The 27,576-nt window shown below is 40.4% G+C and overlaps 1 protein-coding gene across 1 annotated transcript in view; it reads left to right on the plus strand.

The window, feature by feature from the left end:
- UST (uronyl 2-sulfotransferase) overlaps nucleotides 1–27,576 on the plus strand; it is a 157,345-nt gene that overhangs the window by 36,506 nt on the left and 93,263 nt on the right. The window contains exon 2 of the mRNA XM_065680536.1: nucleotides 24,982–25,025. Within this exon, the coding sequence (XP_065536608.1) occupies nucleotides 24,982–25,025 (44 nt within the window). The remainder of the gene's footprint in view (nucleotides 1–24,981; nucleotides 25,026–27,576) is intronic.

A 27,576-nucleotide genomic window follows, 5' to 3' on the forward strand; every position in this document is an offset into this window, starting at 1 on the left:
GTTGGAAATCAAAAAATGAAGCATGTGAATTCTTGTGGTTCAAGAGCAGATGTCCAGTTCAGTATTACATACCTTCCAAACCAATGCATATTTTCAAACAGTTCTAAACCAGTACCAGAGATCAGCATCAATGTTAGTGCTCTCTTTCAGTATTCACCTTGCAATACCTGGGCTCTCTTCAAATGGATGACAGTCAGTCTTTTCTCCTAAGGTGGCTTAAGCCTTTTTTTAATGTTTTGAGCTTCAGGACTTAAATGTTTTGAACATCAGGACTAAAAAAGCTGAGTGATGTTTCTTTCCTCCTATATTCCTTCGTGTAGCATAGCAGAAAAAGTTGGAGACTAGCCCTCTGGCATATCTGAATAATCCCAACTGCTTTTCCTAAGTATTGCTCTTAGTTCTAGGCTTTCATGTATCAGGAGTAACATGCATATGCCCAGCATTATCAGTGTTAGCTCTGAGTTGGTAATCTGCTCAAAGATAATTAAAAGAGTGCTTGTGCTTGGGATCACCACCAGAAAGCAAGCTAATTTTATATATAGAATGGTTGCAGAAAAATTCTTTCCTGTTAGGGTGGTGAGGCACTGGAATCGGTTGCCCAGGGGGGTTGTGAGTGCTCCATCCCTGGCAGTGTTCAAGGCCAGGTTGGATGAAGCCTTGGGTGGGATGGTTTAGTGTGAGGTGTCCCTGCCTACGGCAGGGGGGTCAGAACTAGATGATCTTGAGGTCCTTTCCAACCCTAACTATTCTATGATTCTATGATTCTATGTGCTGTTAAGTCAGATGTGATGGGTAACAATTTGGAAAGAAATGTTTTGTCATTTGAAAATATGCAGCCTGAGGCACAGAAATGATTCTTCTGAACTTAGAGATGACAATTGCTTCTCACACAAGCACCCCAAAAGAAATGGTATGGTATCTCTTGCCAGCATTACATGGAAGCTGATGATGTTGTGTAGTGCTTGACTGTCTTACTCAGATGTGTGTGCTTTGGTTACATGAGCATGAACTAGTTTCCCATCTTTTGAAACTGGCATGTTACTTTGGAGAAGAAATAATGTCTTAAAATTGGGGTTGAGTTTACCATGGCTGATGGGTATTGTGATATTGTTGTGTGGTTTGAATATTTTGTTGTGGACTTTGTGATGTATTTACAATTTCACGGAGGACTTGCATGTCACAAGATGCACATCCCCACCCTTGTAATAACATAGCCTTTTATTCCCATAAAGCTGGAGATCTAACAGGATGGCCAGTTTATTAATCCAAGGAACTTGCCACATTAAAGCTGGAGGAAAGAGAGGCATAAATGCTTGCATTTAAATAATGGGATACTACAAATGAGGCTGGATTTGATTACTTTTATTGGACAGTGTAGAGACAACAAAGGAAGCTAATGGGCTCAAGCTGTGCAAAGGAAAGTATTCACGTGGACAGTGCTGGAAGTCTTCTTGCTCTCACTCTCTGCTTGCTGAGATTTGTACTTTGTCTCAGCTTTTATTTAAGAACAAATACCACGCAAAAAGAAGGTGGATCTAGTGCAAACAAATACTTTGGTTTATTTTTTGTCTGACATTAGAAAAGATTTATTTTTTTTTTACATTTTATAACAAAAGAATAGTCATGGCTTCTGTGCAAGGCATAGCAGCCTGAGGCATCTCTGTAGGTACAGCCTCTGGAAGAGAAAGGATCTCGTGATGCAGAATTTTATCTGGTGCATGTCAGCCAGAGTAGCACTTGTAAAGAGATGGCAGAATAGTCTGTAGTCGTCTGTTAACAAGTTCATCAGTGCCTGAAATTGTATGAAATGGATTTTATCTGTATAGAATGACTGGACAGTATTACCGGATTTTATTCTGTATTGATTGACTGGAGTAAAATCCACTCCCCCTCGCCAGCTGCTTCTCTCTCTCAGTAGTAGTAGCAGCAAGCTGCCTCCATTTGAATATATTTTAGCAAGACTATTCCATCTTCCTTCCATGTGCTATGTCTAATACTGCTGTGGGGCTTTGCAGGTGGTCAGGATATCATGGCTTTCAGTGCCTGTTCTCACAAAGTTAATGGGCCACACTGCTTCTCAGGGTCTTGTAACAGCAATGCTCTGTCCCAGGTGTAAACCGAATCTGTTGGGATTGTGGAAGGTTTTGGAGAGAGTGTTGTAAGTTTGGGTGGTCATTCACACCTCATAAAGGAAGGCAAAGGAAGCATAGGTTGCCTATGAGACATAATTAAAAATTGGAAAGTTGACACCAGGGCTGTGCTTCCAGAGAAACCAGGGTTGTCATGAGTGACAGCAGGAAGAAGCTACTGGTTATTTCTGCTTTGTTGCATCAGGACTTTCTGTGTATCAGTCTCCACATATCAAAGGTGTGAAATAATACCTGGAAATATTAGGCAAAACCCCAACTTTTAATTACATGCATTTTTCAAGTTTACTGTTTCATTTTAGTGGCCTTTATATTACCAGGAACAAAAAGAACCTTAATCTACCTAGGAAAAGTCAATAAAATGAGACAGTTGGGAACAAATTAGCGCATCATCTGTATGCTTTAGATTTTGAGGATAAACAACTACAGAGATTCAGAATATATGAATTAGTAACAGCATGACTGCTGCCCATCTCAGCAGAGTAATTCAGCATGATCACATTCCACATTTATTTTGCACACAACTTTTTCTAAGGAGCTATTCAAAACTTGGATTATGCTTTTCGCATCCCGTGATCCTGACATTCAGCAATAATGAGCTCACATAGTTAAATTTTCAGTACTTAAAAATAACAAAACAAAACCACTGAAGAGGGAAGAAAAAAAAAAGCAACCCCCGAACCAAAACTTCTGTTAATTGAATTCAGATGTCTTGTCTGGAGAGCGTTCGATTAAACACAAAAATAGGGTACTTTTTGGTTCAGCAAGAAGTTTTGTGGGCTTTATTATTAATTTCTTTGTTTCTTGTTGTAGAAGTTTCTTATGTGTGCTGAAACTGTCTGGATAGTGCAGTATCAAGCTTTTGTCTGTATGTATTTATTTTGCTTTCCTTTTTTTCCGCTCAGTAAAAAAACAGACTGTGTTTCCAGCTGTAATTTCTATGTCTAGCTTGAGAGCTTATTTCAAAATAGATGTTCACTGTTTTCACAAGTCGTTGGAGATTGTATGACTTTAGAAGGAAAATGCCCAAAGTTGTTCACATATCCTTACGTCTTTAGATTGCAGAAAATAATGTCATTTATAGAAATTCACATTAAGCTTGGTTTTAACATGACTTAATGCCAGAAATTATATCACATAATGAAAACAATGGTTTGGGTGGGGGAAGGAGGTGAGTAAAAGTGAGTACATTTAGTTATATTGTGCCATGTGAAGCTGCAGCCATCTGATAGTTAAAATATTGGTGATGTTTTGCTCACCATTTTCATGAAAGGTAGTCACCCTTCTTAATGTTGTCAACCTTGAGAGGTTCCTGAGGGCAGGTCAACCGTGCCAACCCGGAAAGTCACTGGGTAATGTGATGTGCCATCAGGACTATTGCCAAGGACGAGGGAAGGAAAATCAGGAGATGGCATATACTGAAAATGTCAGTGATGAAGCCAAGAAGCGTAAGTAGAGAAGCTGAAGAAGAGGTGCAGAACATTGTGTTACATCAGTGATGCAGGGACGTAGGGTGGCCTTGGCTTCATCAGGGTCTAGCATAAGACTGGTCCCAAATGATGCAGAAACTAGTGGCAGGGTGGGAGAGGAAAGCCTCCTGACAGCAGCACCAGTGCCCTGCTGGAGGCTGGCATTCTTTTTTGCCTCTGCAGTGGGCAGCTCAGTTAGGTCAGCATGTTTGGAGGTGGCTGGAAACTGAGTATTCCTTGTCTTCTGGTCACCAAAAGGAAGATAGGTTGGGCAGATTTCTGGAAGCTTTAGATGTGCAAATGACACCAGCTTTGGTTCAGGCAGGATGCTTGTCCACCTTGTGTGTGTGGAGATTGTTTTACAGACTGCTCCGTTACTCCAGCAGCTGCTGTTTACATGTGTACATGTATTACATGCTTATTAATGCTCTTCAGTGGCATGTGTACTTTGGCCTGTCCTAACGGCAAGAGGGCTTCTTGCCCTGAAGAGGATTTCTCAGATTAATTACTACTGTGGCTGCCTGTGTGGCCATGGCAAACTCGCTGTGGCCACAGGTCTGAGAGTTACTGTAGGACCGCGGTGTTTCTGTGTGGGGCAGAAATCCCTGCCAGGTGCCTGTGGGTGTGGGGAACATTAGGTTTTCCATGGTGGCCTTGCACAATGGTCCCTCGGGACCAGGCTTGCAAAACACTTTTGTGGGGCTGCCAGGCAGGCCCCGTGTGGTTTGTCTGGTACTGGAGCCAGTGGGGAAGCTGCGACAGGCGCTTTGGAGGAGAGCTGATGGCTCAGCTTCGCTGGGGACTTCACTTTCTGTGTTGTGTAGTGTGGCAGTTGAAGCACTGAAGGACAGACTGTAAGGCTGAATCGATGCCTACCCAGCTTGCATTGTACACTTGCCATGTCTTGCAGACTGTCAGGAAGTTTGGTTTGTATCACAAGTGAAGTGTATCTGTAGTGCTTGAGCAAAAGCTGTCATATTTACAGTTGGGCTTTGGGGCTTTCCTTTGTTGTTATTGCATTAAAATGCCATTCCTAACAGTTGAAGAAGGTGCAGAATTGTTGTGGTTAAACTAGTTACAAGAAATGTAAACACGATGGAGTGTACTGGAAGAGCAGTTTAGCTGGCCTTCTGTTTGATTTGGCAAAATCTCAAAGATCTTTGGTAGTGGTTATTCAACTGTCACTTTGACTGTTTTCTCTCACTATTTTTCCTTGTTGTTGCTGATCAGGTGAATGACCAAACTGGGAGGAGTTTAGGAGTAAGCGGATCAGCAGCAGTAGCACAGCTGTTTGGTACGGGATGCTCTCATCACACCACAAGTGTTATTCCTTTAAAGTATTTTGCAGAATAGGGATTTCGCTAAACTAAAAGCAAGAGATTAAATGGAAGTGTGAATGTACTTGAGTTTCTAAAAGCAGCAGTAGGAAGAGAAAGCAAACAGGTTTCAGTTTCCATAGAAACAAAGAGAGGGAAAAAAAAGAATATTTCAAAACAGCTTGTAATTCCTGTGTCTCCTTTCTCACTTCAACACTTAAACAGAACTCTCTGAATTAAGCACCTTATCGGGAGTCCTACTTCCAGAATGGCGTGATTTCAATTCAGGGCTGCTAGAAATGAAAATGCAGTAAAGAATGATGTCTCACTTAATAATTTCATATGTGCCACATGGTAGATTTGGAGCATTCAAAGCTGCATTTGATGATTCAGTCCTAAATTAATTGAAGTTTAAAACCACCATCATGTCTAGTGGCACACAGTGTGCTGTCAATCAGCCATAAAAATGTTACTGTTCAAGTGCTTAACGTAGTGCGTGGAGAAGCTGGACGGCAACTGCTATGGCCTGGGGACAGCATCATGCAGGTTCAGTGGTCCAGTACTTGGAGGTCGTGCTGAAAGCCGCATACAGAGCAGCTGGTGCAGCACTTTACAGTCCTGCTCAGAAGGAAGTGTCACTGCTGAAGTGCAGCTTAGGTCTGGCTGCCACAGCTGAAGGAGGCAGAGGGAGGCTGCTGTGGGGTGGCACCGGTGGCTCTCTGGTACAGGTGCCCCATATTTGTGATGAGGTACAGGTCAGGGCAGGCTTGCAAAAGGCAGAGGGATGACCATGTGCTAGTCACGATGGTTGCTTGTGGTGCTGAGGATGCTGCTGGTTTGGAATAGGGTCTGGCTGCTGGATGTGGTTGTGTGTCATTTTGGGTGTGCTAGGGTACAATTAGAAAACTGATAATATTTCATAGAAGCAGACTTTTTTTACTTCATTTAATCTGCATTCTCCATTATGACATTTTTTTTGATGAGAGTAATAAGATGTTGATAAGGGTAATAAGTATAATTTTTCTCATATACTGCAGTGCTAAGCTATAATGGCCTATGTACATGTTAAGGAAGGTGTCTAGTAAAGATCAGTGTGCTGGTTTTGCACAGTGTCTGCTTTAATGCTTAGAAAGTGGAGAGTTAACGTTTTGATTATATTTGCAGATGATTCTGAAGTAAAGATATTATAAAAGCCAGTAAGGGCAGAGATAAATTTCAGAACAATCTAGAAAAATTTGGTTGACAGTAAATAAGAGATCAGTTGGGGAAAAACATGGAACTGGCATAATTGCAGAAAAAAAGTTAAGATGCCAAAATTGCATAATGTTCTGAGTACTGAATAGCACACTAGCAATGAAAGTCAAGTCAAAAACATGTTGCATGCCAGATTGCAACGAAATAAAGAAGATTATAATTTCAGCTGTGTGAAAAGTATTATGTTAGATGTGCAGATATTCTTCCATTTGTAATGGCAGAAATTTTCTAATCACTGAAGACATTGTAACTGGGTTTCTGACATTTCTGTGCTGCCTTTATGAGTTTCCTGAAAAGTGTGAACTGCCTTCGCTTATTTCTGTACCGAAAACTAATTTTGAAACTAAAATGCCTGTTTCTCTAAGATTGTTTTAACAGAAACTGTAGCTCCTCCAGGAGATTGGTCAGCAGCTGGGAGGAGTAGAGCTGCGTTCCCTTTGTGATCTTTGAGTGACTAAATTATTCCTAGATCTTAGTTATACCGTGAAATCGTATTTCCAACATAACTACTTTTTACGTACATTGTGTTTTTCCTGTTCTGTCTGGCTGAAGCCATTGCTGAATAGCAATGTCATATAGAGTCATATAAACACATTACAGTTCTTGAAGCTTCAGAGTCACTTTTTATTTGTGTATTGTGCACTTGTAGATGAATTCATGCTTTAGAAAGGGTGCCTTGACTGTCTGGTATTTTTTGTGTTAATATTGTCAGGATATTGCACAGAAAGTGAAGTGTCAGAAGTGTCCACCTTATAACAGCTCAGGTCTGTGCAGGAAATCCCTCTTTCCTTCAGAGGTGAAGCTGTTCTGCATAACCAAAACTTAAATAGCTTGAAGTTTCCACTGATTTCAGCACTGGCTTCCAGCAGAAATGATTTTAAAAGTTAATTTGGGTTCTGGTGACCCGAGTATCTTCTGCATAATGGCTGAAAAATGCAATCGGGCATCCCTAGGTAAATAGTGGTTTTGTTTTGTCTTTTGGGATTAGTTTTTTTTTTCTTGTTTGTGCCTAAAGCATCGTTATCTAATATGGTGATATATCCTATTTGGTTCTCGTGAATCGTCTGCCTTAGTCCCAGCAATGGTATCACAGAATCACAGAATCACAGAATCACAGAGTCCCAAGGGTTGGAAGGGACCTAAAAAGATCATCTAGTCCAACCCCCCTGCAAGAGCAGGGTAACCTACAGTACATCACACAGGAACTTGTCCAGGCGGGCCTTGAATATCTCCAGTGTAGGAGACTCCACAACCCCCCTGGGCAACCTGTTCCAGTGCTCTGTCACTCTTACAGTAAAGAAGTTCTTCCTGATGTTAACGTGGAACTTCCTATGTTCCAGTTTACACCCATTGCCCCTTGTCCTATCACTGGATATCACTGAAAAAAGCCTAGCTCCATCATCCTGACACCTACCCTTCACATATTTGTAAACATTGATGAGGTCACCCCTCAGTCTCCTCTTTTGCAAGCTAAAGAGACCCAGCTCCCTCAGCCTCTCCTCATAAGGGAGATGTTCCACTCCCTTAATCATCTTTGTGGCTCTGCGCTGGACTCCTTCAAGCAATTCCCTGTCCTTCTTGAACAGAGGGGCCCAGAACTGGATGCAATATTCCAGATGCGGCCTCACCAAGGCTGAGTAGAGGGGGAGGAGAACCTCTCTTGACCTACTAACCACTCCCTTTCTAATGCACCCTAAGATGCCATTTGCCTTCTTGGCCACAAGAGCACATTGCTGGCTCATGGTCATCCTCCTATCCACCAGGACCCCCAGGTCCCTTTCCCCTTCACTACTTTCCAGCAGGTCAACCCCCAACCTGTACTGGTACATGGGGTTGTTCTTCCCCAGATGCAAGACTCTACACTTGCCCTTGTTAAATTTCATCAAGTTTCTCCCCGCCCAACTCTCCAGCCTGTCCAGGTCTCGCTGAATGGCAGCACAGTCCTCTGGTGTGTCAGCCACTCCTCCCAGTTTTGTGTCATCAGCAAACTTGCTGAGGGTGCACTCAGTTCCCTCATCCAGGTCATTGATGAAAATATTAAACAGCACCGGTCCCAGCACCGACCCCTGAGGAACTCCACTAGTCACAGACCTCCAGCTAGATTCTGCGCCATTGACCACAACTCTCTGCCTTCTTCCTTTCAACCAGTTCTTGATCCACCTCACTACTTGATCGTCAAGCCCACACTTCCTTAGCTTATCTGTGAGGATGCTGTGGGAGACAGTATCAAATGCCTTACTGAAATCAAGAAAAACTACATCTACCGCTCTACCATCATCACCTAGTCACTTCCTCATAGAAGGCTATAAGGTTGGTCATACATGACTTCCCCCTCATAAAACCATGTTGGCTGTTCTTAATGACCCCCTCATCCTTGATATGCCTAGTGATGGAGTCAAGAATAAGTTGTTCCATCATCTTTCCAGGGATGGAGGTAAGGCTGACCGGTCTATAATTACCCGGGTCCTCCTTCTTGCCCTTCTTATAGATTGGTGTGACCTTTGCCATCCGCCAATCCTCAGGCACCTCGCCCATTTCCCACGACTTACCAAAGATGATGGAAAGTGGCCTAGCAATGACCTCCGCCAGCTCCCAGGGTATTGTATTGGCTCTTAAATCCACAAGTTGGAGAAGCAATGACTGAAGTTCCAAAACTCCTTAACAACTGTTCAACTTACTGACATTTGTTTTCTAGTTAATTTCTGATACAGGAGAAGAGGGATCCACATGGTGCTGTAACATTTGGTCCACGTTTGTTGAGACTCATCTGCATTGCTCTTTTTCTGTCTTGGCTCCCACAGTAACTTTGAATGTGTTTATGTACAAATGTGTCCAAATTAAATGCCCAAAGAGCAGCAACAAAACTGGTGAAGGGTCCAGAGCATAAGTCTTAGGAGGAACAGCTGAGGGAACTCGGGTTGTTTAGTCTGGAGAAAAGGAGGCTCAGGAGAGACCTTATTGCTCTCTACAACTACCTGAAAGGAAGTTGTAGCACTGTGGGTGTCTGTCTCTTTTCCCACATAGCAAGTGATAGGACAAGAGGAAATGGCCTCAAGTTGCATGAGGAGAGGTTTAGACTGGATATTGGGAAAAAATTCTTCACCAAAAGGACTGTCAAGCATTGGAACAGGCTGCCCAGGGAAGTGGTGGAGTCGCCATCTGTGGAAGTATCTAAGAAGACTTGTAGGGTTATGGTTTAGTGGTGGACTTGGCAGTGCTAGGTTAATGGTTGGACTAGATCTTAAAGATCTTTTCCAACTTAAATGATTCTGTGATTCTACAGTTTAAACCAAAGCTTGTGATTCCCAGGAGCTGTGGTTATTGGCAGTTGTGAACACAAGTCTCTCAGACTTAGGAGACATATAACTTAAACAAAGTGGTCCTGCTGTTGCTGGTAGTGCTCCCAGACTCAGCAGTGATGGTGGAAGAGGTTGAGGATGTGGCCCAACCCCTTGAAGCAAGGCTGGCATTTTGCATGAGGTATGGGCTTTTCCATGGGTACCTGCAGCAGCCCAGCTGCCAGAGTAGCCAAGGAGACTGCAGCGTAGGGCTGAGACTGCAATGTCAGTGATGAGGTGCTGATGTCTGTGTTTCTGTTTGTTTTTCCTTCCTCTGAGGAATTCATAAGGGATGACTTTGGTTAGTTAATAGCTTTCAGTCATGGTACTTAAAATTTGACTGAACTTTCAGCAAGTGCCACGAGAATACATGGTGAAAATGTATCCTGTCATTCAGCTGCCTAATAAAAAGGGAGAGTATCATCCAAACTATGGTTTGTTGAGTGCTAGAAAGCGTCAGAAAGCCCTGAAATCTTTTCCGTAACTGAAGGTGGCGGAAGAGGGTATGCTGAGCCTGCTGGCATCCTTCCCAGCCCAAGCAGAAATATAGTAGTTTAAATATGACAGGATAAGTCAAGTACAAAGTTTCTTTTCTTCCCATGAAGATTATATGTAGAATAATCTCTGATTCCATTATAATAAGGACAGCGCGTGCACTGGTTTCCTTCTGTGATTCATGCACCAGGCCACTTGTTTTAAAAAATGGTAACCCGACTACCCTGTTTTCCACTCAGGGTGGTATGTGGGAGTCTGCATCTTGCTGTAAAATTGTGTAGTTTTATATAATCCTCATATAGCTGCCTTTGCAAAATCCTGTTTGTGCTCACTCACCACATGTTCCAGCTGACGGCACCATATTTATGCCTCTTCCTTACAGTTTCCATGAGTTAAAATAGCAGCATATTTCATGGTTTCTTAGGAACTAAATGCAGTTCTTATTTACATGTCAAAGAAAGAGTAAAAAAAAAAGTGAAAGTATGTAAAGTCCTGGACTTATATGAATAATAAACTCCTAGTGATGCTGGAAACTTGACGTATTTAGTTGATTGTGAAGTTAGTGAGTGCTGGGCCCTACATGAGCATGTTATAAGACTATATCTTCTTTCCAAAGAGATGCTAGTCTGAAGGCTTAATCCTGCAAGCATTACTGGTGTAGACTTGTTTCATCAGTTGCTCTCATGGCTTTCCAATAACCGTCATACTAAAATAACCCTTTGCACGGCTTTTAAATCCGTTTACTTCTATAATGTCTCTTTATGGAATTATGTCAAACAGCAAATCTGGATTCTAAGATGACTGAAAAAATTGTTGATGTTTGAGGTGTGTCCTTGTTTTGGCTGGGCTAGGGTTAGTTTTCTTCCTAGTAGCTGGTACAGTGCTGGTTTTGGATTTAGTATGAGAATAATGTTGATAACACCCAGATGTTTTAGTTGTTGCTGAGCAGTGCTCTGAAGTCAAGGACTTCTCAGCTTCTAACACCACCCCACCAGTGAGCAGGCTGGGAGTGCACAAGTTGCTGGGAAGGGGCACAGCTGGGACAGGTGACCCCAGCTGACCAAAGGGATATCACACACCACATGGTGTCATGCTCAGCAATAAACTGGGGGGGAAACTGGCTGGCACCACTGCTTGGGAGCTGGCTGGGCATCAGTAGGTGGGCGGTGAGCAATTGCATTATGCATCACTTGTTTTGTATATTCTTTTATCATTCCCCACCCCCCTCCTTTGCTTTCCTATTAAACTTTGTCTCAACTCATGGATTTATTTTTTTTCTGAAATTCTCTCCCCCATCCCACTCGGGAAAGAGGGGTGGAAGAGACGGAGCAGAGCGAGTGAGCGGCTCTGTGTGTGTAGCTGCCTGCCAGGTTAAATCATGACAGTGTGATGCTGGTTTGTCTTGCCTTAAGGAAGGATTGCGAGGAAGGGAGGAAAATTGCCTGGCATGGGAGGAGGAGCTCTGGGCCCAGCTGAGTAATTTGAAGCACTTTATTGCTTGTGCCTTGGCTGGGAACTCACATTTCAGCCTGAGTAAATACTCTGGTGTCTTCTGACATATAAATTTTGGTAATCCCAGTGCCATGGTATTTTGTCAAGGTTTGTACTGCAGTTTTCCCTCCTTAAGGTCCCATTTTCAGCTTCTTAATCCTCAGTAGTTTGGACTGGTATCTTTTCAGTGCCAGAAGTCTGTCTCAGGCTGATTTTTTTTATTCTTGTAACTATTTGGTTTAATTTAAGTAAAACATAATGCACTGTTTTGAGAAGGCAGCCAGGGGAAGCACATTGTTTCTTAGTGTTTGACAAAAGTAAGTTCTGGCAGGTTCTTGATTAGTAAATAATGTAATAATGTAATACAGTGGAAACTGCTGTGGGAAACAAGAAGAAAACAGTGGAGACCTCTTAAACAGCTTGTGTGAAGTTGCAGCGGCAGCAGAGAGGAGGTATTTTCACAGCTGTATTTTGTTTGGAGTTAGGGGAGCTGAGGAGCTGACACTTTGGCTGACCATAGCATGAGAGCTGCTGATAGCGGATCCATAAGGATGTCGAGGCCTGGAACAAAATGACTTGTGGTAGGAAGTCTGAGGTGAATTTTTGAAGGCTAAAGAGGAAAATAGTGCTACAAAAGTCCTGACACGTGTCCCAAAGCCTACAGCATTGTAAGGCCAAATAGTGAAGCCCTGAGCAATCTGCTACAACCATTGTCAAAAGGTTAGTTCGTGTTCATAGTAGAGTAGCAAATTGAGTGTGTCTGCTGGTGTGGCAGTGCTGCTCAGTTGAATGTGCTCCTTTAAAGTGTGAAGGCTGCATTTAGATTGAAACAAATTTGGTTTTGGCATTATACTGATTTTTGGGTGTTGTTTGCAATACAGTCCCTTTCCCACAGGAGTCCATTTGAAGGAAAGTTCAGTATTCATCAGAAAGTACCCTTTGTCTTTGGATCAGAGGTCAGGGCAATCCACAGAAGTGTTACATTCTTCGTGAGTAGCTAATATTGGTACTGTAGGCACCATCTACATTGTTGTCTGTCTGTCCTGATAGTTTTTACATGGCAGACCATTGTTTCTGTGTCTGGAGATGATAATCTGATTCTCAGATTAGATTTCTCTATCAATCATGATTGGTGACCAAATCTCATATTTCTGGGAAACAGCGCCTAATACAGAATAAAGAATGAAGAATTGCATTTTTCATGTATCTGAATGTTAATTTCAGTATGCTGCAATTTCTTTATTCTGTATCTCAGCCAAGCTTGATGGAAATTTGTAGAAATGAAATACTGTCACTGAAATGACCTTGTGAAATGTTGTAGAATTACACCACTCTGCCTGCTATACGATTAGAACAAAAAGCCTCTTTTCACCTTTCAGCAAAAGTTTAAAAGTATTGCTGTAAAGCTGTAGCGTTAAAAAAGCATCATTACTTTTATAGTGAAGGCTGTTAGGCATGTCCTAAAAATAATACACCACCTAGTAATAAAATGCAATAATACACCTAAGTTATACTATCCTCTAGTATGTGCCAATATGAATACCTTCGGTTTAGCTTTTTTAAACAACTGATTTCATATTGGTTAAGAGTCTCTCAACCATTCAAGCAAAGCAGAGATTGTTGCTGATACAGATTTATATAGCTATATGTAGATGGAGCAAAAATAAATTCTCCTAGTGCATGTGTACCCTGAGAAGCTCGATTTAGGTAATGGCTACTATATTGTTACAGTCTACACCGCACAGATGTTTTTCATATATTTTAAGATGTCTCTTGTAAGAAGCATGGTCTGCAGGAGGGCTGGTGAGTGGCGGTTAGAGATCTATTAAACTGCCACATCTTAGCGGTGACATCCTGATGTGGTTCTCTAAGCTAAATAAAACACAGGAAAATTATATAAAAAGAAAGAGCACGCCTCAGTAATTGTTACCAGTAGTGAATGTTTGCATCTCGGAGTTCATGAGTGCGGTCAAAGCGCCCAAGAGCAGTACCAAATAAACAGTTATCCAAATGAGTTAAAATGCGTTTTAGACATTAGTAGTACCTTAATTGAGTTGAACTCCTCAGCAGTTAGGTTAGTTGTGTATTTAGGAAGTATATTTTGGGACAGGTGGAAAGCATGAGAGAAATAATGCCAATTTGAAGAATTCTGCTGAGATTGATGAAACCTGGACTGCTTGTGTGGTTGTATGACATTGCCTAAGGTGTAGTTACCTTTTTAACATAAATATCTTAACCTAGAACCTGTCATTGCTGTTGTTTTCGAGACACTGCTTTGGTTGTTGGAGAGCTTACGGTTGGAATCAGTTAATACATCTGAAAACTCTTCATGTGTCCATTGTTTTCCAAATGTTTTCACTCAAACTTTGGAAAATTGAAAGCATACCAAATGCTTGATAGGTGATAGCCATATTTTTGCTGTTTACAGTATGGGAAAAATCATCACTACATACTTATATTTGCTGCTGGATACATTTGTGAATTGATGAAAGTTGTAAGGGTTGTGTTGTCTCTTTCATACACGTAAGCTTTGTGTATGCACAGTGGGTCTTAGGCTTCAGTAATAACTGCATTAGATTTTGAAAAGCAAAAGCTTTTATAGCAATACATTCAATTATTTTTTCATAGGGTTTCCTACAGAAAGTTTACAAATGAATCTTAACAAATCATGTGCTTGTACGAAAAAATGGTTATGAATCTTGTTAAAGATCATGAGGCAGAAGGCAGCAGAAAAGTAATCTTTCTAGAAATCATAATGTTTGTTCTGGCACTTGCAGTGCTTTGTAGAAGAAAACTTTCAGAGACGCTTGAGTTTTAAGTTGTCTGTTCTGTGTACTGAAATGACTCTTTCTCAACCAAGGCTAAAATATGAAGTAGATGTTATATATTGCAAGGGGTTGGAATGACAGGAATGGGGTTAATCCTGTCCTTTCATAGTTGCAGGAGATCAAAGGGTGCTGTAATGGAAGGGCAGGTTTAAGCCAAGGCCGATGCTTTGTGGTTGATAAATCTTGCCTCTTATTTTTAAACATGCAATTTCTATATAGACGTTCCTGAAATACACAACACTTGCACTGAGAAGTCTTTTCATCACTCAAATGCATCTGTTTGAGACAGGGGTAGAATGGAGTTAAAATGTCTTCATGAACAAAAGCCAGTAACTGTATAGTGTGAAAATTGAGCAGTTTGGCCAGAGCATTTATAGTAATGGAAAATATTTGTATTAAATCATATTGAAGTCAAAAATAAACATCTGAAGAGTTAGAATTATATATATATTTTTTGTAATTCAGATTAATAAAACTTTATGCTAATGTGTCATAAAGAAGAAATAGCTCAGGTACATTATGTTCCTTATCTGACCTACTTACATGTTCTGTTTTGCAGTTATAAACTTCTAACAGACCTTGGCAAGAAGTGCTTCTTCCAGTTTTGTGCCTTTTAAGCCTTTTGAGGATGGGAAGCTAATAGTGTAAACAGTTTGTGATTTTTTTAATTATTATTTTTTTTAATTTTCAGAGAAGAAAGCAATACAAAGATAGTCACTTCTTACATAGAGCGTTCTTGCTTTTCAAGAGCTTTGTGAGTATAGCGAAGAGTTTTACAGTGATTCTCTCATGGCACAAAAAGTGGTAGAAGAGGAAAATGAGATAGACTTGTAAAAAGTCTTTTTTACTTTCAGTCATTCTATTTGCGATCAGATAGAAAGAGAATCTGAACTGTGAAGAAAATAGAAAGCCATGCAGACATATAGTTCGAGCCTGGAGGCTTCCACAAAGGGGGGTCCATTATTGTAAATGCAGCTGCCTCTAAAGAAGTGTGACAAAGTCATAGCAACCGTATGACTCAAGCGATGTTGCGAAAAGCACACGCAAGGAAAACTCATTGGGCTTTAGCATGATACAAATATGAATAATTCTTTAGAGCTTTATGTGACCAGTTGGCTGTGAAGTGTGTTCAATCCTTCTCTGCTAGGAAGGTGCTGCTGGGGTCAGACCACAGACCTAGGCAGCTTCTCGGAAATGTGCCTCGAGGGACAGGAGCATCAAACCAAAGGCCCAACAAACAACCCTTTCTGGATAGCATTTGCAGTGTAGTACTTAATAATACTAATAATAGTAATAAACTTCTTCCTTGACCAACTGGTGACTTGCCAGCTGTGTGTCTTCCAAAATTCATTGACCTGCTGTTTTCCAAGATTGCATATGCAGGGGGGAAAAAGTGTGGTGTATCTGAAACTATCTGTAGAAATGCAATGGACAGGAATAAACCCTGCAAGTTGGGTTAGGTTTATATAATAAAATCCTTGTCTCTGGAAAAACGTCATGCAGAAAAAGCAGAGCTCTGATGTCTGGTATGGATGTAATAGGAAACTCTTGAGACTGGTATCATCTGAGAAGGTGTCTGGTCAGATACAGATTCCCTGTAGCTTGGAGCCTGAAAAGCAGAGTTAAGTGAGACTAAGAGGCCTCACATGTGACAGGGTCTTCATTGAAGCTTCATCATTATGTCTTTTGTCCAGTCCTCAACATCGCCTTCAAATTGTCGTCAATTTGGTAAGGAGAGCCTTTTAGAGAGAAGGCTTATCTGGGGAGCTGCACTCTTATATTTCACATGTGCAGAGCAAGTTCTCCTGCACTTGGTGTGCTGCTGTCTGTGCAGGGGAGAGCGTGCACCTTGAAAGGGGAAATGTCATGGTCCTGCCACCATCTTTTGTCCCACAGTGTTTCTTCCTTTGTATCATGCGCTCGGCAGGGTAGAAGCAAGAAACATTTCTCTGAAGGCAAATGGCCTGCAGATACTGTTGCACCTATCTATCACTTGGTAGCAAAACGGGGAAACAGAGTAACCCTAAGCTTTAAAAAGTTTCTTCATATGACAATCAATTAAAACAGTCTTCGTGCCAAGCTAGTGAAGCTATAAGCTTTCACAGAGCGCTCAAACTGATCCAAAGGAAGGGAACTGGTATTCACCTCCCATCATCTCTTCCCATGCTCTTTTCTGCAATTTCCCCTATGTTTCCTTTCTGCTTTTATAAAGATGTTGCTCTTAGGCAAATTGAAATTTCTATGCCTGTTTTTATTGAATTGCATCTTGTGTTTTCAGACTATTTCTTTAACTAATCACTGTGTTTCTGTGTTTGCCCTGGAGTTTCAGCAGACGTCAGATCCCTTCATTTGGTACTGTTATCAAATGTAATACCAGCGCTCTGTAATGCATTTTTTCAAGTCATGAGTGCGAATGTTGAGTGATGGAACCTAGAGCAACACCCAGGGGAAGTCTGCTTAATTTAAAAGAAAAAATAATAAATAATTAAAAACAGCAGGCCTGGAATAGGAGCTGGTGTAATTTGCCTGTCTGTTCTAAAGCAGCCTGGCAACACCTGGATCATTCCTGGCAGATGCCTAATCCGCTCTTGGAGATCTCCATTAGCAGCCAGTCCTCATCCCCCTGATTTTCTGACACATTTTTCTGTTTCCAGTTTGAGTGTTAGTTTCTGCTAACTACTTTCAGAATATTGTCTTTCAGCCAGATTTTCACTCATTCCTTCCCTCTTAATTCTCTGAGATAGTTGTTAATGCAGCCTGCCACAGGCAGTTTCCAAAATACATTACCTGGATGTCATTAAGTCTAGCTTATTTCCACATGTCAGATGTTTCTAACTACTCTCTAATTTGCTACTTTCTGTGCTACACTGATCCTTTTTGTATTCAGCCATTATAATTTGACACAGTTTCCAGTATTACTGTCATGTTAGCTAGTTAGAAAATGAAGGAGGAGACCAATCTCCGTGGGACTTCACTGAGTGGCAGTTTAGCAGCCAAACTATGAGCTTTTCACAACTTGCCCCTTAAATGTTGAACAGCTTCATTTGCAGGAAAAGAATACAGGTCATTACAAAATAGCTGGCGTGCTTTGTGGCAGAAAGGATAAGAATGTTCAGGGGGTGGGGAGGGGAGCAAGGCACCACATTTAACCAGCATCTGCTTGCTGTGTGATACCGGCTGAAAAGCAGAGTGAAGATAAAGAACAGATTAAGGGGGATTGAAGTGAATTTAGTAAAGAGCTACCTGGCTGCAGAGATAGGTCTCAGTGTTTGTTCTTATTGCGAAACACATTCACATAGAAGGTGCCATTAAGCCAAATTTTATGTTTTGGTCATTAGGTTTTCTCTGCACTGTCTTAATGGAATGCAGGAAAATACCCGTTGAAGCTGGTTTTATTAGTTGATTTCCCCTGTCCCCTCCCCAGTTGTAATAAAGCAGTTTATTGAAAAAGAAACAATAAAATGAAACGCCTGACTACACTGTGAAATGCTTGTTAGCTTTCTGTATATGGTGTGTTGAAGCAAGGCTTAACCACACAATTCAGAGAGAATCTGTGATTTTTGAGTAGCTTTGCCTTCCGGATTCTCCTCTCTCTGTAGGAGGAGGGCCATGCTTAATACGGATCTTCCCCTGTCCTGCCCACACCTCTCTGCTTTGCATGCCAGACCTGGGAGGACAGCAGTCAGCCTCTCACCAGGGGTAACTGGGCAGGCAGTGTGCTGCTGTTAGGTGCAGAAAGGGTGACTGAACCTGCAGATATCTCTGAGAAGGGCAGGGAAAATTTTAGAGGAGTAGAAAGGGGCTAAGAACAAGCAATGCAGAGGATAAGACTGCTGTATGTAGGTACGTTCGGCTAGGACCAGTATAGATTGGGCCATGAAGACTTCTGGATGTTAAAGGCAGGTACAAGTAAAAAGTTGCTGTGAACTGGTCATGGAAGACTTCAAGATTAGATTAATCAAGATTAGATTGTCTGACAATTAGGGGTTAGGAAAAATCTCCCAGCACGAATTTTGGAGCAAGATATTCTTCTGCTTGATATGTGTATAGGACAAATACATAATGTGGGTGCTTGGAGTAGGAAGATCATTAACTTTCTGATGTCAGACCACCTAGGTCTGTCTTTGTTTGTAAGACGGAAGGATTTTTCTACTTATTTGAGAGCAGTTTCAGCTAAGAGCCAAGTTACTCAGTTTTCAGATTCAGTTTCATGTAGCCACTGTTTCTGAATGTTTATTAAAATGGCTCTTTAATCTCATAGAATTATAGGCTGGAAAGCCTGTCATTAGAGGGTAGAAGTGAAAACAAAAAGCCCTAGGAATACCACCAATAAACCCGATGTCTACAGTACTTCCATCGTGTTGCTTGTCTAGATCACATAATTTGAGTAGATGGGATCACATCAGAACTTCTACTTTTTTTTTTCCTTTAGTTGAACTAAATTGCTGAAAGTTTTGGATTTCTTATTTAGGAATTATAGTTATACATTTCAATATGTTTAAATGTAGCAAATACAGTTATTGTGGATGTTTTTTCTAAGAAATTGATCTATGGAACAAGTTAACACTCTAGTCTCGAGTACATTAAGAGGGAAGCATATAAATAGGAACACAAATAGATTTGGACAAACTTAAGTATACAGAAAGTCAGTATTATTTAATATCTGTTTTCATAAAGGTATTTTTCTTCATTTAGGATCTTTCTCTGATATATTTTCTGTGCTGGTTTAGAACCTCCTGTCAATCGAAACCCTTTGTATCTGTATTCTAGTGGTACTTATACATAGATGACATATGGAGAATTACCAGTAGATTTTCAAAAACTGTACTTACGTGTGCCAGTTTCTCTCCTAATTGTGTTAAAGTGTGAAACTGATAGGTAAACAAATCTGAATTATAACGTAATGAAGTTTCCAGGGTTCATTTCACTGGCTAATAAAGCTAAATAGAATTTTTGTCATATTCCAGCTTCTTTGCTTCATTGCATGCAGTAATGTAGGGTGAACTAAATGTATGGGGTTGGTTTTGGGTTGTTTTGGTATTTACGATTTAAAAAATCAAGAATAACCAAAATGTTTTAAAAGGCAAGAAAGGAAGCAGAAAAATCCATTTTGGAATGCTTTTGGGGTTTGGGGTTGGTTTGTTTTTAAAAAAGGCTTATTCCTTTTTTTTTTTTATGGTCAAAATGAAAATTTTGACAGGCTTATGAAACTTTTGACAGTCATTCACAAAGGAAACCAATTGTAGGTACAGAGCCTTTTACATATAATGGGAGAAGTTGCACTAAGTCACTTTGTATTCCAGTGCAGATTGGTCAGTGGGGTTTTGCAGTGTTTTGCGATGTTAATCTCTGCACACCTCTGAAAGAGTTCCCTCTGTTAAAGCTGAAATGGCTGTTCTGACCTCAGCAATAGCTGGGTTTTTGTTTCAGGTTGGATATGAGCTGAGCACAGTTGTTCTGCTGAGCTGTTAGGTTTTAAGTTGTAGTCTCTAGCCCCCTTCCTGCCTTTGGACCACAGAGGGCTCCATGACATGATGACTAAGAACATCTTATTATTGCAGATGTTTAAAAATCAATGAATTTTCTAAGGAAGTCAACTGTTACATATAAAATGCAGGATGTTGAGAATAAACTGCAGAAACCACCCCCAGTTATTGTTTCTGGCAGTCCTGTCTGGTCTGGGTATGTGCTGCCAGCCAAGGGCATCCTGTTCGAGTTAACGCTCTTACTGGTGGCATCTCCCCAGTGTTTTCTGTAATGGGAAATGGCATAGAATAAAATGATAATGGGCACTGGGAAGCCATGAACTGATTTCATTGTGGCTGGTTTTCCAGTTTCTTGCTCAAACAATTTTTTGTCTGGAAGCAGAGCAGAACTGAACCTTATTCACTGGTACTTTTGTTTATTTTGAAGGTGCACTTCTTAATGATTAAAGGTGCTTGGTGGGGGAGTTGCTCTTCAAAGCCTTGATTTCCAGACCGGAAGACTCATCAGACAACTATTAGACTGTTCGTTTCCATTAGAAGTCAGATGATCTAAGTGATGGTATGTCAGTAAAGGTTGTATTGGCAGCTGGAAGTTTGCAGTGATGACCAAGTGAAGAGAACAAAGCAGGATTTTCAGAAGACACATTGAATTTGGCAGTAACTGGATCCCAGCTCCCTTAGACTGCTGCTTGTGATTCCCAACAAGGGAAAACCCTGCTCCAGGAAAACAGTCAAAACGCCACATTTTCCATGTTGGCTTTCTCCCCTCATCTCTACTCAATTCTTTCTGCATGGTATCGAAGTTGTTCAAATGGAGTGATCCTGTTTCAGTTGCTATCAAAGGGTCTTTAGTTCATACATAAGTTCATTCACCACCTCTTCCCGTACTCCCTAGTCGTTTTTTGGAAAGTTTTTGTTCCAAGATTGCAGTTATTCTTCTTTTCTGTGGTTCTGAACTGGACACAGTAATATTTGTCCTTTAATCCTGGTGGCTGACCGTCATTCTCTGTATAAACTTGGCTTGCTTCAAGCAAAACCCCCACACTTAAATGATTCCAAGAAAAAGGGAACATAACCACAAGGTTTCCCCAAAGATTTTGCATACAGCTGATTCACTTAACCTCAAAGATAATAAATTATGGAAAAATTTGGACTGCTTCCACATATTCACCATGTTCTGTAATAAAGCTAAATTCCTTCTTTTTTTTTTCTCTCCCGACAGAGATTGGAGGAGGCTGTGTTCAGCCAGCTCAAGTGTGCTCTTGAACATGTTTGTGGAATGCATAATACCCCTGTTCTGAGACTTGTTTTTGCTCTGTCTGACTTGTTTCTAATGCTTTAGACTTTCACACTATTACAGAAGACGGAACATGCAAGAAAGTTTTTTTTGTTTTTTTTTTTATAGAATAAATACTCCTCTACAGGGGAAAAAAAACCCCAAACATCTAGAAGTGTCTTAGGCAACAGACAAAAGCAACTATGTCTTTACTAAGCTTTACTAAGCTTCATTAAAGGACTGCAGAGAAGTCATCCTAATAATGTAATGACATCGGTTGCTTTGGGCAATGGACTAGATTCTTAATGAGGAAAGATGACCTATCGCTTTATCATTTCCATGACAGAAAACCTTTTTTCTTCTTGTGGCACTTAGTAGTGTCAAACACATGCCAGACACACCAGAGCTTAAAAAAGCTGCATAATATTGTTCTCCATCTTAGATAAGCTTGCCATGTTGATGTAACTAAGCGCTTGAACTTATCAACAGGGGTTTTGGTGCTTGATGTATTCATTAAGTTCCTGATTTTCACTGTGCAACTCTTTTTCTTGTACTGTCATCTCTTTCTAGACAGTAGTTCATAGATTGGCTTTACTTTGGTATTTTTCTATTGTTGCAAATACATAATGCTGAATTTTTCTTTTGTTTTTAAACTTAACTTGTCTGATATGTTTTCTGTATGTGTGAAAGTAGCATCCTGTCTTAAGCTCATGGGATCTGTAAATACCCAAATCAGGAATCATGCTTAATAAGCTTTTCTTGGTCTCTTCTTGTTTTAGAAAGTGATCATCTTTCCTGAAGGTTTTCTGCAGAAAGATTCTGACCTAGGTGCATGTTTTCCAGGATATTTCTGCATGCATTAGGGCTCTTGTAGCATGGCTATTGTTTTGCAAGCAGGATGGAAACAAGCCCAATTATATGATGCGATGAGCAGTGAGAGCATGTGCAGGACTTTCTGGGGTTAAGGATCTGGCCAGTGTACCCCACAGCCAGCTGCAACACTGCATCACAGCTGGATTTGTTGAGCTATTGTAGTGGATTTTAACTTAGGGTAGGTATGAAATATACAGCAAAAGGTTTTGCTTTTATTACTGAAAGAAAACAAATACTTATTTTAAACTTGAACACAGAAGGATTCAGACTATTGAACTGGTGTGGCATGCAGTGGATGCTGAGATCAGCTCTGGTTCATATGCCTGAGGAGCAGAAGTAGGAGACCTGGCAGGAGAAGGGAGCTAGTTGAGTACATGGCGTTTAGGGCAGCGTAAGGGTGTCGGAAATGTGTGCAGCTTTCCTTCCTCTGCTCTTCATTTGTGAGTTATTCTGAAAATGTTTCAAATCAGTACTCTTGATTTCTGTGATCGCTTTTATCTGTCTGGCAATTTGTTTATACCACTGTTAGTTGTTCCTGGATTTGAGCAAGCAACTACCATGAAAAAGACCTTTTATAAAACTGGCCAATGGTGTACTATTATCCTTTAACTGGTAACTAGTAACTTTCTGAGAGCAGAAATCAAACCTATAGGGTAAGTGTTCAAGGGCAAGGATATTTTGATGTAATTTCAAACATTAAAAAATAAAAAAGGGAGGAAAATACAATACACATGCTAATAATATAGGTTACTGATACAGAAATGTGAAATTGCTCAAGTTATTGGCTCCTTAGTTTTAAAGAATATCTCGAAAAGGTGTCTATACTATAGCTCAGACACTTTTGACACTGCTGCATGAGATAGATCATCACAGTCGTAGTTTATACTGTTTCCTCAAGAGAAGGTGGTAATTCAAATCCTTCTCTACAGATAAATGAGCCATTCCTAAACATGTATATATATGTAGTTAATATTCTTTTTTATGAGCAAAAACTGCCTGTATTTTGGGGAGATGAGGAAAAAATGAGTATTAATGTATCCCTCTTAATACCGCTTATAAAACTCAAAGTTTTGTTACTCCTTTTTAACAAATAAATAGTTTTCATATAGTGTTTATGGCATTTCTAATGTGTTAACTTGTTTAGACCACAAAAATACTTTTTAGCAAACATCACTTGTTCTAGCATGGATCAAGATGGAAGAGTTTTCTGACACAGTGAGAAAACTGTAAGAGTTATTTTATCAACAGTGCCAGTATTGTTTAATTACAAAGAGAAGGAAGTTGCTATGAACGATACTGTAACAGCCTCATCTACAGGGAAGTTAAATCCCGAATGAGTCTGAAAGGAGAGGTACCAAGAGCTTTCCTTGCCTCCCTCTCAGGTGTAACTGGATTTTCCTGAAATGCTTACTTTCAAGTCCCTGTCACTGTGCATGGAGTAGCTACTTTTTTGGAAGGCCTTACATAAGTCTGTTAGCAGTCTGGGAACTGAATCACTTTCTTGGCAATTAGAATTGGATCAGAGGAAAGGATAATAGAGATTATCCCTGGATGTAGGGAATCAGCCATGTTATCTATGGCATTAAAATAATCAACAGGGTTGTTCAAAGGATGGGTGTTTTTGTCAGCCGTATAGAAATAGGAGTTTCTGGTAAGCTTTAGAAGATGATTCATGTTCTGAGATGACCATCAAAAAGTCATCCCAAAACATGTTTACGCTTTTGTAGTTGTGCAAACTCTTCCAAGATCAAGGTATATATATCTGCAAAAGGATAATTTTGGGGTATTGGGGCTTACCTTTTTATTTTACATGAAAATTCATCACATTCACACATACAGACTTCTTCCAGCCTTCTGGATCCAGAAATCTCTTTTTCTATTCTGGCGCTCCGAAAACTAAGGTGACTCAGTGTCTTTTTGTCCAGATTGACAATGGAAAAACTGTTTGACGTGAAATTATGTCTTACTACCACTAGCCCGCATTGCCCCGGAGGCAATATCTGCTGCCCATTAAAAACCCCAGGGGCGGAGATGCTCAGAAGTGGGATGTGATTTTTGCAGTCCTCCTCCATGTGAGTTTTTGATATCTAGCAGGCACTTGTACAAATGATTCTTATGCTCTGTACTGATGTAAGGTTAGAGCAGAGGTATTTTTGTTGCTTTTGGTAGGAGAATGACTGGGAGGAGAGGCATGTGTGGCCTGAGGAGAACTTTCAGACTGGCTGCAAGGTATCTTCTGCTGGGACATGTTGGGAAAGCTCATGATTAAGAAGGATTCAAGAAGAACAGTTACGGGGAAGATAGCCTATGGGTGTGTGTGGGAGGGTGTATTGTATATGTCAGTGTATGTTTGTTAGTAATGGGTAAAAAGAAATTGTTGCCTTTTCTGTTGTAGCCAACTAAGAATGGAGCACTTAAAAATTTTAGGAGCTTTTTTTATTCTTTTCCTGAAGCTTTTCATCAGAGTTAAAAGAGATGCTGGAAAGGGCAGGTGTAACTACAGCAGAATACCTCTCCTGTTTGATCAGGACTGTTTGGGAGCAAAGAAGTAACTTGGAGGTTGAGAAAAAATCCATGTTAGGAGATAGGTGAATGCTTGTGAACTCCATCAGACCAAAATCTGATTAAGGCCTTTGAAGCTTCATTATTTAAGAAATCTCTTTGAGGTTCACTGTGCTCACTTGCTTAATATATACAAAGATGCAGCTGACATTTTTTGTCATGCAAATAATTGAATGCCATGTTATTTAATTAAAGCTGCCTTGGCACGTTTATTTGTTTGCTAAAATGACAATGTGCATCTAATCTTCTAGCACAAATGTAGCCAAAATGAATTAGTTTTGTTTTTCTCTTGTTAATCAGAAATTAAAGCAGAGGGTATTTATTTTCCTTGAATTAGTCAACACCAAAGAACCAGTGAGATAGGGATACACTGGCTCCAAGAATTAGGAAGTTTTGAAGTTGCATTTGATGTCTTTTGTTTATCTAAATTCTTCTGCTTTTTGTAGGAAATTCCACTTACTTGGATGACCACGGACCACCCCCTCAAAAGGTGAGCTGCTGTTATTTTACATTTGCTTTTTCCTTGCTTTTCTTTGGTTTTGTTTTTTTAACTAATTGTATGTTTACTTGTATGCAAAGCAACTGTGATGAGTTTACATCAATACTACTTGGCCCTTCTAACTCTTTTTCCCCACTGTTTTCAGGCATTTGTAAGTAACTTGGGTTAAATCTCTGTGTGATTAAACTAATAGCATTTTTGTCACTGAGTCAAGGAGAGGCAGGATTTTAGTGATGTTTTGTCTGTCAGCACATTAGTGCACAAACAAGACACAGTGGTTGGAGTTAATAAGGCAAGTGAAGATGGCCTTTTTCCTGGCAGCAGTTACTAGGAATGGGGTCTGCTGCTCTGTACAGTAATTTCAAACAAAGCGGTATTTAATGAATGTGGGTAATGATTACTTTTATAGGGATATAGGGTACACTGTTCTCATCGCCTATGACTGCAGCGTTGACTTTTCCATCACCATTATCATGGCACCTCATGACAGGTGGACCAGCGTTGTGATCACTTCTACAAGAATAAAAAGTAGAAGCAGGCATTTAGGATCCCTTGGTTTGTTTTCTTGTCTCTTGTGTTGTTTTATTCTCTAAATCATGATCTTACACTGTGTTGTATCTGTCTTTCCAGACAAGAAGTCTATTATAACTCCTTTTACATAGTAGCTATTTAAAAAACAGGCTGACAACTGTTCTCATGCTATGTTCTAATTTATCCAGGCTCACTTTATTTCTGTAGGTGTGGTGGAGTGTCTTACTGAGATATTTGGGTAGAACTAACTGTGGTTTTGAAGTCTTTTGAAGGTTTTTATGCTGTGCAATTGCAACACTTGAAGATGCAGCTTTTCTGCAAGTTTCCTCTTGAAGTTATGCAGAATTCTCACTGTTACTTGTAAGACAGCAAAGCAGAAGGGAAGCAGAGATACTGTGATTGTTCATATAATAATTAGCCATAGGCTAATTTACATAATAGTCTATGGCTTTCTTTAATACGAACCTTTTTCAAGTAGTACTGGTTTAATGGAACATAGATTCCTGAATCCTTTTGTAAGCCCTATTGGTATTTAAGTAGAAATTTTACATGTTTTAAGAGCTCCCCATGAAAGGTGAGATTCCATGGTCATTTCTAGCCAAATAGTGGAGCCTACTGATGAAAGGGTCTTTTTTTTTTTTTTTCCCCTTAGCAGTGCAGGAGTCCTGCTGGGCTATGTGGATGAGCTAGAGCACGAAACCTGAAAATGTGTCTGTCTCCTTATTTAGTTTCAGACAGATTATTTTGGTGATGTGGCCCACTATGAATGCGAGCGCAGCAGGTGAGAGTGAGTAGTTAGAGATGGGGTGGAGGTGAAGAGCCACTCTCTCTGGTGGTAGCCCTCACTTACCTCTCTTCAAACTCACCATGAAATCACACCCTGAGCCACCAGGCCTTGAGTTTAAATGCTCAACCATGTGTGTGCATCAGTATGGTGAAACATTTGACTTTTGGTCAGTGGAAGGAAGGTAATATGGAAAGTGATTCAACTTAGCTTAGTTAACAGTGAACGCAAGCTACAATAATCTGTATTTCTTCACGCTGTTGCTGCAAAGTCTATGTGCATATGAGATTTGTAGCTTTCAGTGGATATGTGGAAATTTGTTATACTCCTGAAGTTCAGTCAGTTCAGAGGTAGGATGTGCATCTGATCTTCTTCCTCTTAACGCAGATTGCGTTTTCTGCATGCCCAGTTACAAAAACAAATGGATGTAGACAGAAGCAACAAAATGAGGTTCAGAATTACTAAATGAGATGGGACGGGAGGGAATCTAAGGCTAAACATATGTTTCACACTTGAAATTTATTTAATACCCTCTTATGTTCTTGCAAGATTTTTTTTTTTTTTTTAATTACTATTTGGGTACCATCTGCTTCTCTTTTGCAGAAGTAAAGCAGCTTGCAGGGAGTAAAGCATTATGTTTGTCAGGTCTCCACGGTGAACAATCAGCTCGGAAGAGTAAAACAATGGTTACTCCAGACCTATTAATTTTCATACTGCCTTTAACATTCAGAAGTGCCCAGTTGTGCCAGTAAGGAAAAGGCTGTAATCTGGATAAGAATTTTTAACCTTGGAAACTTTATTCAGATTCTGGTCCTTTCGCACCAGGAATTTTGTGTTACCAATTAATGGTGCTGTGGATGGGAACTCAATGGGCAGCAGCGGTACAGATTTATTCAACCCAGACACTTTCCTGTTTACATTATGAAAAGTTCTTTTGCCTATCTAAACATGTAATTTTTGGCTGTATCCACACAGTTTCATCCAGCTGCAGCTCAGCTGTCTGTAGAAAGGCGAGCTGATTAAATACCTACACAGTTCATCGGTTGTGTAGGTACTCTTTGATTAACTACAAAAAGTAAAGTTTTTGGGCTTCCTCTGTAATCACCTCTGAAAGCCTGGTGAATATCTCAGTGGAGTAACAGGCTGTAGCCTTTTGCAAGTTAAAACTATTCTTCTTTTTTAAGTACTTGCATGTGTTTACAAACTGTTAAAACATGGATGCATGCG

This window comes from Lathamus discolor, chromosome 5 (genome assembly GCF_037157495.1).
Source record: "Lathamus discolor isolate bLatDis1 chromosome 5, bLatDis1.hap1, whole genome shotgun sequence".
NCBI classification, from domain to species: Eukaryota; Metazoa; Chordata; class Aves; order Psittaciformes; family Psittacidae; genus Lathamus; species Lathamus discolor.